Source organism: Myotis davidii, unplaced genomic scaffold (assembly GCF_000327345.1).
Source record: "Myotis davidii unplaced genomic scaffold, ASM32734v1 scaffold934, whole genome shotgun sequence".
Taxonomy (NCBI): domain Eukaryota; kingdom Metazoa; phylum Chordata; class Mammalia; order Chiroptera; family Vespertilionidae; genus Myotis; species Myotis davidii.
This window is the reverse complement of record NW_006285798.1, coordinates 948,299-959,552: the sequence shown is the minus strand read 5'-3', so window position 1 is coordinate 959,552 and position 11,254 is coordinate 948,299. Positions and strand designations below refer to the sequence as shown.

The 11,254-nt window shown below is 52.1% G+C and overlaps 1 protein-coding gene across 1 annotated transcript in view; it reads left to right on the top strand.

Annotated features, from left to right (window-relative positions):
- NFATC2IP (nuclear factor of activated T-cells, cytoplasmic, calcineurin-dependent 2 interacting protein) overlaps positions 1-10,281 on the top strand; it is a 10,601-nt gene extending 320 nt beyond the window's left edge. The window contains exons 2-9 of the mRNA XM_006756871.2: positions 3-74; positions 690-762; positions 3,571-3,691; positions 4,998-5,078; positions 5,165-5,351; positions 6,869-7,013; positions 7,131-7,240; positions 8,324-10,281. Of these exons, the coding sequence (XP_006756934.1) occupies positions 3-74; positions 690-762; positions 3,571-3,691; positions 4,998-5,078; positions 5,165-5,351; positions 6,869-7,013; positions 7,131-7,240; positions 8,324-8,482 (948 nt within the window). The 3' untranslated portion in view covers positions 8,483-10,281. The remainder of the gene's footprint in view (positions 1-2; positions 75-689; positions 763-3,570; positions 3,692-4,997; positions 5,079-5,164; positions 5,352-6,868; positions 7,014-7,130; positions 7,241-8,323) is intronic.
- Positions 10,282-11,254: the final 973 nt, after the last annotated feature.

Here is an 11,254-nt window from a genome sequence, read left to right as displayed (position 1 = left end):
CCGTGGTCAGGCGGCGGCGGCGGCTGCTGCTGGACCCGGGGGAGGCACCGGCGGTTCCAGTGTACTCGGAGAAGGTGGAGCCGGTTCCGGGGGGCTGGCGCGGGCGGGCTGGGTTTGAGTACTGAGGGTAGGTTTGGGGGTGTTCTTGGGGGACTGGCCCAAGCAGGGCCTTGCAGGCAGAGCGAGGCAGGGTTCCTGGGGTGCCTGCAGACTGGGGAGATAAAGGGGTTTGAGGTGTGCAGGCAGCTTGGGGTTCCTGTCGGGGGCAGAGAGAGGCGATGGGGCTGGCATCCCGGAGGAGGGTCTGGGACGGGAATTTGGGGCATGTTCGATTTTGAGGTTGGAGCCCATTGCTAAGGATCCTGGGGGTTATAACAGTTCAGAGCGAACTGGGGCCTCCAGGAGCCTGGGGTCCCGGCTGGTCGATGAGCTGGGGGCGGGGGCTGGGGTCCCCTAGGAGTCTAAGATAGCGGATGGCTGGCAACCTAGTACGCAGGTCACACTGAACCTGCATCCTCAGGGGGCCCAGGACGCTCCCATGTGGCTCCCGGAAAAGCCCGAGGCTGGAAGAAGGCTGTGTCCCTGGGGAGAGCTGGGAGCCCAGGGAGGCCTGGGTGTGAGGGGAGAGTCACCCCTTTCCCCTGTCAGCGAAGGGAGGACTTGGTGCTGACCCACGTTTGACTTTGCAGGTGAAGAGCAGCCTTCAGCTCCTCCCAGATCACCTGCCCCTCCTGAAACTCTGCCCCCCGGGGGCTGAGGAAGGTGAGGAAGGACCTCCGGGGGCTGAGGAAGGTGAGGAAGATGAGGAAGGACCTCAATGAGAGGGGCCGGGAGTTTACATCCCCGCTGCTAGCTGTTGCCTGAGGCTCCGGGCTGGAGTGGGAGAGATGGCTCCTGCATCCCAGCCAGAAAAATGCTCCAGTTGGGAAGGAGCTGCCTTGCTCATCAGGAGGCACAGGAGCCACCCTTCTTCCAGCTCCAGTAGGGACAGGAGTGTGCTGACGTGCAGATTTCCAGGCGCCATCCCTGGAGAGTCAGTTCCGCAGTCTTGGGGACAAGGGCAGGGGAGGTGTTGAGAATCTGTAACCTTGTTGCATCTGCAGAAAGTTCCTGGGAACACTCTGGAGCTAGCAGGATGTTCTTGGAGTCTTATCAGGGCGCCCAGCCTTCGTCCTCCCCCAGTGATGCAATTTTTGCAACCCATCCAAGGGCAATGACTAGGAACCACGGTTAATACGGGAGCGATCCAGTGGGCAATTTCAGATCTAGGACCAGGACTTCTATATGGTGAGGGAGTGTGGTAGGGTGCAGAGCTGATTTAGGGACTAGCTGTCTGGGTTTGTCATTATTATTATTTTTTTGGTGTGGGTTTGAATCCCAGCTCTACTCATTAGCTGAGTGACCTTGGGCAAGTTCACCTCTCAAAGCTTTAATTTCCTCCTCAGGAAAATGGGGATAGTAGTGGGCCTGTGTCAAAGGATGCTAGTGAGAACTAACAAGAGAACACCTAGCGGAAGCCCTCTCTCGGCCTCAGGTGTAGTTCAGGACAGTGTCTGGCCTGTAGAAGTGCTGTCTAAATGTGCCTTTTTTGCTCCTCACAATGTGGGCCCGAGAATGTTGGCCATCTCCTGAGAGCTTGTCAGAAATGCAGAATCTCAGGCGGCTGGCAGCTGCCATATTTAGCCAGGACAAGGTTTCTTAACAGCAACACTGCTGACATGGGGCTGGATAGTTCTTTGTTGTGGGGCTGTTCTGTGCACTGGAGGATGTTTAGCAGCATCCTGATCTCCTACCCACTAGATAGCAGTGTCGCAGCCGAACTCCTCCCTTTTGCATTGTGGCAACCAGATATTCTCCAGCTATTGCCACATATCCTCTGGGAGGCAAAATTGCCTCCGATTGAGAACCGCTGGTCTAGGATTTGTCGTCATTGTTTTGTTTTCAGAGTATTTATCTTTATGGTTAATGACGGCCTTCTATTGGTGGCAAGCAAGTAGAAAAGAGCTACATTCTAGAACAGCCGTGGGCAAACTACGGCCCGCGGGCCGGATCCGGCCCGTTTGAAATAAACTAATCCGGCCCGTTTGAAATGAATAAAACTAAAAATAAAAAAGACCGTATCCTTTTATGTAATGATGTTTACTTTGAATTTATATTAGTTCACACAAACACTCCATCCATGCTTTTGTTCCGGCCCTCCGGTCCAGTTTAAGAACCCATTGTGGCCCTCGAGTCAAAAAGTTTGCCCACCCCTGTTCTAGAATAATACCTGGTTTCTGATCATTTCACAATGCATACACATATTGAGTTATTCTCTACATCCGAAACTAATAAATGTTATATGTCAATTATACCTCAATAAGAAAGGGAAAAATACCTACTTTACTTTTACAAGGAATTAAGTGATTTAAAGAAATTTACTAAAATAACAGTGCAGAGATAAGGCAAAATGTGATGACACTCACATGGATAACATTTGAGAAACATGGGCCTAGAGCAGCGGTTCTCAACCTGTGGGTCGTGACCCCGTTGGGGGTCAAACGACCCTTTCACAGGGATCGCCTAAGACCATCAGAAAACACATATATAATTACATTACGATTCATAACAGTAGCAAAATTACAATTATGAAGTAGCAACGAAAATAATTTTATGGTTGGGGTCACCACAACATGAGGAACTGTATTAAAGGGTCGCGGCATTAGGAAGGTTGAAAACCACTGGCCTAGAGCGTCTATACTCCTTTTTTCTTGACCTCATTCCCTCCTTGCCCCAATGCCCTACTCACATACTCTCTCTGCCCACCAAACTGAGTGCAGGAAGAAAATGGAAAGGTTTCTAAAATATACTTTGACAACATCTATTTTAATGTATCTGTTACAATGTACATACTAGCGCAGTGGTTTTCAACCTTCCTAATGCCGCAACCCTTTCATACAGGTCCTCATGTTGTGGGGACCCCCAACTATAAAATTATTTTCGTTGCTACTTCATAACTGTAATGTTGCTACTGTTATGAATCATAATGTAAATATCTGATATGCAGGATGGTCTTAGGCGACCCCTGTGAAAGGGTCGTTCGACCCCCAGAGGGTCGCGACCCACAGGTTGAGAACCGCTGTACTAGTATTGCATGTGTACCAATAGTATTGTACTCAGTATTAAGTAGTATAATAGCAGTATTACATATATACCCTGTGGGTTGTGTGCTTGGTGTTTCTTATTTGTGGGGTACATGTGATCAAAAAGGCGAGACCACTGCTGCAGTGCAGCGGCCGTGTATCAGGAGCCCACGCTTGCCACAGTGTCTCACGCCTCATGTCGAAGGCACGAGGCTCGGACACTCCTGCTCTGATCTTTCAGACTCCAGCTCGTGCTTTCCTCTGAGTTAAGCGTTTCCTTTTTGCCTCACGCCCCCTGAGCGCTTCCACAGGCTTGTGATGGAGTCCTGTGGGGGCTCCGGTCTGCTCCTTCCTGAGGACTTCCTAAAGCCCCTGACTCGTATCTCCTCTCCTTGGCCTCTTGCTGCCCTCTCTTGGCTCACCCTCCTCCTCTCCCCTCTGTCCCCAGAGGGGGACATGGCGGACTCCAGCAGTCCCCAGGCCGAGGATCTCTCAGGCCCAGACTCGCCCTGGAAGAAGAAGCTGAGGAGCAAGGCCGAAGACGAAAAAGAGCAAAGGACGGCGTCTCAGTGAGTGAGGCTGGGCACTGAGGCCTTAGGAGCGGGAGGGTGGGGAGGGGGAGCTGAGGCAGGCAGGACCCTTGGTGGCTCCTGAAGGGTAAGGAGAGGGATGAAAGGAATCTTGAGGTTCAGGCAAGGAATGAAGTTCTTGGGGGACGAGGTGGCCACACGAGAGATGGCCGTGAGCCTTCAGGGCCGCCTATAGGAGTGGAGTGTTTTTCCTTTGTGTCTGCGACGGTGGTAACGCAGGGGTGAAGGGTGTGCCCTGTGGCTCTCATCCAGCCAGCTGCTTCTTCCCTGTCCCCTCACTGCTTGCTGCACTGTCCTCTTCTGTAAAATGGGGAGAACACTGATACCCGTCAGAATTTGTTAGTAGATTAATACTTGGCGCCCTGGCTGGTTGATTTAGTTGGGCATTGTCCCATGCTCCGAGAAGTCACAGGTTCGATTCCTGGTCAAGGCACATGTCTGGGTTGTAGGCTCGATCCCCAGTAGGGGGCGTGCAAAAGGCAGCTGATCAGTGTCTCTCTCTCATTGATGTTTTTCTCTCTCCTCTCCCTCTCTCTCTAAAATCAATAAAAACATGTTAATAAAAAGAAAAGTTAGCCCTGACCAGTTTGGCTCAGTGGCTAGAGCGTCGGCATGTGGACTGAAGAGTCCTAGGTTCGATTCCGGTCAGGTGCATGAACCTTGGTTGCGGGCACATCCCCAGTAGGGGCTGTGCAGGAGGCAGCTCATGGATGTTTCTCTCTCATGGATGTTTCTAAGTCTCTATCCCTCTCTCTTCCTCTCTGTAAAACATCAATAAAATATATTTTAAAAAAAAGAAAAGAAAGAAAAGTTAACACTGGCATAGAGTAAGTGCTCTGAAGTGACTTACCGTAAGAGTTGGGCATTGTTGCCCTGGCCGGTGTGGCTTGTTTGGAGCGTCATCTCATACACTGAAAGATCGCGGTTCCATTCCAGTCAGGGCACAGGCCCAGGCTGCAGGTTTGGTCCCCAGTTAGGGTGCGTACGGGAGGCTACTGATCAATGTCTCCCCCTCACCCCCCACCCACCCCCGGCCTCACCTACCACCTTCCTCTAAAATCAAACATATCCTTGGGTGAAGATTAGGGGGGGAAAAGAGGCATTTTCTTCTCTATAAAAATGATACTCGGGTCTTCCTGTCCTTTCCTCTTTGTCTTCAACAAGGTGGATGTTATGGAAGGTGTTCCCTCTTGATTCTCTAACCCCCCCCTCTGTTTGCAGGCGTCCGTAGCCCATGAGGCAAGGGTCTCTCTTCCTCCATCTTGCCTTTCTCTTCTCTCTGCAGGTCTCAGGACACCTCTCCTTTGCCCTCACCCCTGCCAAGGACCAAGAGCAGAAAACATACCCGAGCTCTCCAGAAGTTAAGGTGCCGGGGCAGGAGGCCGGGCTTGTGGAGAGGGCCAGTGTCGGGGCGGCCCACCCAGCTGACCCGAAGTCCTTTTCCCACCGCAGGGAGGTGAACAAGCGCCTCCAGGACCTTCGTTCCTGCCTGAGTCCCAAGCAGCGTCAGGACCAGGACCACCTGAGCCAAGATGATGAGGTGGTCCTTTTGGAGGGACCCGTTCTCCCGAGGAGCCCGCGACGCTTCCAGCTCAAAGTCCGGTGCCGGGCTGACCTGATCAGATTGCCCGTCACAGTGGTAAGTGCGTGCAGGGCCGGTGGGGGCCGGTCCCAGGAGAGGCCGTGGTCAGGCAGCGGGGACTGTGTTTCTTTGCCCATACCGCTCTTTCAGGCTCCATGCCTTTGTGCTCACTATTCCCTTGGTCTGTATTGTCTTCTTTTTTAAAGATACATTGTATTGATTTTTACAGAGAGGAAGGGAGAGGGATAGGGAGTTAGAAGCATCGATCAGCTGCCTCTGCACACTTCCTACCGAGGATGTGCCCGCAACCAAGGCACATGCCCTTGACCGGAATTGAACCTGGGACCCTTCAGTCCGCAGGCCGACGCTCTATCCACTGAGCCAAACCGGTTAGGGCGGTCTGTATTGTCTTTTATTTTCCCTCCCTTTTCTGGCAAAATTTCCACCCATTTTTCGAGAAGGAGTAAGGAAAAGGGATGGAAGGAGCCTTGAGGCTAAGCATCCTAAGGCGCTTTATTGGCAGCCCCCTCCCAGGATGTCTCCTTCCCTCAGACCCCGCGCTTTTCTCTTCCTAATGCTCTCGCTACAGTAGACACGCAGATTCTCAGTGTGCTCGGCTCCCCCACCTTCCCAGTGAAGACGACTCTTTGTAAGGATGACTCCATCCAAAAACAAGAATGATAACAGAAAGGAGCCATAACCATGCACTGGGCAGCAGCTCAGCCAGAGCTTGCAAACCGGCAGCCATGGCCTTGTCAACAGGCATCTTCCTTTTTCACCTGCAGAGCGCCTTTAAAGCGAAGGAGCTTACAACAACAACAAAGCCCCACCCAGTTTGGCTTTGGACTTAAGGGTTGGCCCTTGGACGTAAGGGTTGCTGGTTCCATTCCGATCAAGGGCACGCACCTGGGTTGGAGGCTCAATTCCCGGCCGGGTCGGGGCATGTGCAGGAGGCAACCCCTCCATGTGTCTCTCTGACATCGATGTTTCTCTCTCTGTCTCTCCCCCTGCCTTCCACTCTCTAAAAATCAATGGAAAAATGTTCTTGGGTGAGGATTAACACAAAACAGATGCACAAAGAAAAAAACAGGATTGGTTGCCAGCCTTTGCAGTAGGTGATTTCATGCAAAGGTCCGGATGTCTGGCTTCCCTTAAATAGGAAGACATAGTCACGGGCAATAGCAACCTGCTGCCTCCTGCATGCCACCTACTGGGGTTGAGCCTGAAACCCAGACATGTGTCCTGACGGGGAAATCAAACCAGCAACCTTTCGGTGCATGGGACAACACCCAACCACCTGAGCCGCCCTGGCCAGGCCTGCTTAGGTGGGGCATGTGAGCTCCACTTGGCTGCAATCCCCGCCCTCCCTTTTTCCTCCTAACCCATGGTTGCTTCATTTCTTCGTGTTACTTGCCCGAATCCCTATTGACATGATTTTATTCTGTATTTTCCCAGGTAAACATGACGAACTCCCAGCTGAGGAGCTCGAGTAGCAAAGGCCACACACTTGTGTTGGGGGCGGTGATGGGGACTTCACGGCAGGAAGGCCTCCTTGTTCTCCTCTCCTTCCCCAGTCGGAGCCCCTACAGAGTGTGGTGGACCACATGGCCACCCATCTCGGGGTGTCCCCAAGCAGGATCCTCTTGCTCTTTGGAGAGACAGAGCTGTCCCCTACCGCCACCCCCCGGACCCTAAAGCTTGGAGTGGCGGACATCATTGGTGAGAGGAGGGCAGGGAGGTGGGCCTTGAGGAGGCTTTTGCTCCAGGGAGGGGATGAAAGGAAAGGCTGGGTGGGGGGCTGGCTTCCAGCCCCAGCGCCTGGTCCTGCCTCCACAGACTGTGTGGTGCTGGCGAGCTCCCCTGAGGCGGCAGAGGCCTCCCACCTGCTCCAGCTGCGCGTGCAGGGGAAGGAGAAGCATCAGACGCTGCAAGTCTCGCTGTCCCGAGTGAGTGGGAGGGATGGCTCTCCACGCCCTCACCCTTCCTCTGCCTCCTCTCTCCTCAGTTAACAGGATGGGTTTCTTCTCGTCCTCATTTGCTGGAGACACTGCCCTCCCTGGTGTTGGGTTCCCGCGCATCCTGGATGGTGGGAAAAGCCCATCATTCAACTCCCCACCCCTTCTGCTGGGAACCTCTGCTCCAGTCTCCTGTCTCCTTCCAGTTAAAGTGGAAAGGACCTTTGGACAGTAGCCACTAAAACCCACGAAATAGCAAATGAAGGCCACACTTGTGAGTGATATTGAGGGCACTGAATTTCACAGCCACCTTCAGGGAAAGTAGTTACCGTCATTGAACAAATAAGGGAATTGAGGTCTCGGGAGGTGTGTGACTTGCTCTTTAGTGTCCGAGGGTTGCTGTAACAAAGCACCACACACTGAGAGGCTTAGAACAACAGAATGCATTCTGTCACAGTTCTGGGGGGTAGAAATCGGAAGGTAGGAGGTGCCAGCAAGGTCACGCCCCCTAAGACTGCGTAGGATCCTCTGCCTCTTCCAGTTGACCTGGTGTTCCTAGACTTGCCCCTGCCTCACTGCAGTCTGCCTCTGTTGTCACATGGCTTCTCCCTGGATGTGTTTTCTCTTCTTCTAAGGACACCGGTCATGTTGCATTAGTGCCCACCCTAATCAGTATGACCTCATCTTAACTTGGTTACATCTGCGAAGGCCCTACTTCCAAGTAAGGTCGCATTCACACCTACCAGGGGGTAGGACCACAAGGTATCTTTTTGGAGGGGACACAGTTCAAACTGTAATACTTGCCTAAGGACACATCCAGTCAAGCGGGAGAGCCTGCCTCCAGGCGATCGCTCTCACTCTGGGGTCATTGCCTGACTGCGCCTCCACCCTAAGCTGTGGGCTCTGGGCTGGTTCCCTAGAGAGGAACCAACTCTCCTGGCTTCTTTGTCCACTCGCCCTCCCCTCCAAAGGCAGGACTTGACTTGTCCCCTTGTCCTCCCTGTCCCAGGTCCTCTGTCCCTCCGAGCTCTTCCCAGCGCCTTTCATTTACATCCGCTTTTCCTGTCTGTCCAGGATTCTCCCCTCAAGACCCTCATGTCCCACTACGAGGAGGCCATGGGACTCTCCGGCCACCAGCTCTCCTTCTTCTTTGATGGGACAAAGCTTTCGGGCAAGGAACTGCCGGCTGATCTGGGCATGGAATCCGGGGACCTCATTGAGGTCTGGGGCTGAAACCCCGCTCCCTGTTGGGAGACCCTCATGGGACCCCCACTGCTGGACTTAGAGAACAGCTGTCCCCTTTGGCCGTGAAGGACTAGCCGAAGCTGAGGCAGAACTTATCTTCAAGCTGAAGCAAAACCGAGGCATGGTATCTGACCCTCTCCGGCTCACTTTAGTTTCAGACTGTTAGTGCCCTGGTTTGTTGTGTTTGTCATTGCTGCCCGGGGTGGATGGTGGCTCCATTCACAGGGTGTGCTGAACTCTGCGACCCCCTGGGCCATTCCCCACCCCCACCTTCTCACTTCCGCCATCACCCTTTCCTTCACTGAACTGCTCATGTTTGAAGAGGGAGTGGAAATAAATGAGGGTTGAGAATGGGATTCCAGCTCTGGGATTGACCACATCTAGGACAGCCGTGGCCGTAGTCTCATTTGGAGGTAGGTGGTGAGGTTTGCTTGAGGCACGGACGCAGGAAAAGAAATGATTGAGCTCACGCAGGCAGGAGCTTCCATGCAGGCAGACGGGGCTACTCTTGAAGGATCTCGAAGGTTCTCGGCCTTGGAGTCCGGCTCACCCAGGGCCTGTGGAGCCCCGTCCTGAGGCGCACATTGTTGAGGGCACAGCTGAGCACAGGAGGCCTTTTGGATCGCGGGTCCTAGCCATGCAAGGATCTCATGCAAGGCTCTGGTTTCATGGCTTCTCTCCCCTTCACGCCACCCTCTCCCATACGCATCCACTCTGGGATGTGATTACATGACTTTGCATATGAATTTATCTTGTAAAACGCAGTGCTGTACATGTGAATATCCGTATGTCCGTGGTGTGCTGTGATCTGTGCGGCTCCTTCTCTCACTCAACACGTGTTGCTTGTTTTACATCGACCTCGTTGCTTTGAACTGCTCTGCGACATTCCACAGTGGGCGTCAGCGGCGTGTCCCTTACACGTTCACTGGTGGACCCCTCGGTGACTCCATCCCTAGGTACCTGCAACCCCTCGGCTCATAGACAAAGCCACGATGACTATCCTGTTGTGTCCCCTCCCACGCTGTGTGGAGAGTTCTCTGGCATAGACACCCAGGATGGGACTGGGTCGGGTTCATTATGGTCTGCCAGAGTTTTCTTCAGGTGGTCGCTGACCCTCCCCCTGGACGCTCCCCATTTCTCCCTCCCTCACTGGCACTTTGATTGTCCAGTTTCTCTTTTTGCCAGTCTGATGGGTATGAAGTGGCACCGTGTTTTAATGTACATTCATCTCATTCCAGAAATTTGGGAAATTTCTTCATGTATCTGTCAGCCTTTCTGGTTTCCCCTTCTGTAAACTGTTCATTTCTTTGTTTATTCTCTCAAGAGTTGCTTGTATATTCCTGGGCAGTTGCAAATAACTCAGAATGGCACTTGGGTTTATTTACCTAGGAGTGCCCTTTACTGAAGAGACATTTTTAATTTTAATTTAGGTGAATGAACTGTTTTTTTATGTAATTTGTTGCTTTTTGATTTCTTATTTAAAAGTAGTTAAGATATTTTGCATTTTCTTTTGTTAGCTTACCGGCTCTTCCTTTCACGTTTAGGCCACGGAGGGGGCTGAAGTCCAGCTGTGCACACTGGACATGGCTACACATTTCTGCTCGTTGGTTGATTCCAGGCTGTACTGGCTGCTAAATACTGAGATTTACTTTTAAACGATTTAAAATTCACATTTGTATATGAGATCCAAGTCTTATTTTCATTATATAATGAGCCAGTTTCCTCAGTGTCTACTAATAAAGCCATTAATTTCCCACTAGATGTGGTATAATTTTGGCAATAGTGTATCACATTCTTAAAATATTTTTTGTTAGAATGTGGCATTCTTTTGACCTTGTATTGTAGGAAAGAAACCTTTATAGCATTTAAATAATATATAATACAGTATAGCTCTCATTTTTTCAGATCTTTTATGTCTGCTAATAACTTGGAACACATTAAAAGTATATATTCAGTCTTAGCAGAATAAATGGGAATACATTCCACTTGTGTGTACTTGGGGATTTCTGTCTTTGTGGCCCTCATGGGACCCCCACACAGTCTGTGACTAGGACATTCCTTGTCCCCTCACATCCATTGTTCCTCCTTCCAGGCTAACAGAGACTTCAGAATGAAGACAGCACTGCCCAGTCTGCATGTAGTGGGGCACGGTCGGTCGAGTGCTGGTTCAGGCTCTTGGGGTGCAAGGGGAGGAGGGCCGCCCATCCCAGGATGCAGCCATAGTGGGCAGTGCCTGCCCTCCCCTTCGCTTTCTTCCTGGAAGGGGAGCAACCCAACTGACACGGGGTGACCTAGGCTGGAAGCCACACAGGGACGGTCAAGGAGAGGCTCAGCCTCCATGCAGCATTTTGGCAGCCTGTGCACCTCTGGGCTACAAGGAAAGGGGAACTTCTGTCTTATTGAGATCGCTGCTACTGGAGGATTTCTGCCCCTGGTGACCAAACCCAAGTCTGGCCCTGGCGTGTTGCTATTGCAGGCCGTATTGTAGTTATCAGGTCACCGAAGGAGGAACGCAATGAGGCCGGAATGGTGAGGGATTCCGAATTCATTCAGTCATCCACACACCAGGTGGCTGAGCCTGGATGGCTCCAGCACCTAGTGAGGGGAGTCAGCGACTTTTAAAGGACATTTGGCGGGCTTTTTCTGGGCGGAGATTTCTTTATGCAGACCCGGAGGGGAGAGAATGGAATGTGATCACCGCAAGTGAAATGTGGTCTCGGCAAAGGGAATGTCCATAGTGAAATGACCTGAAAAGCCAGT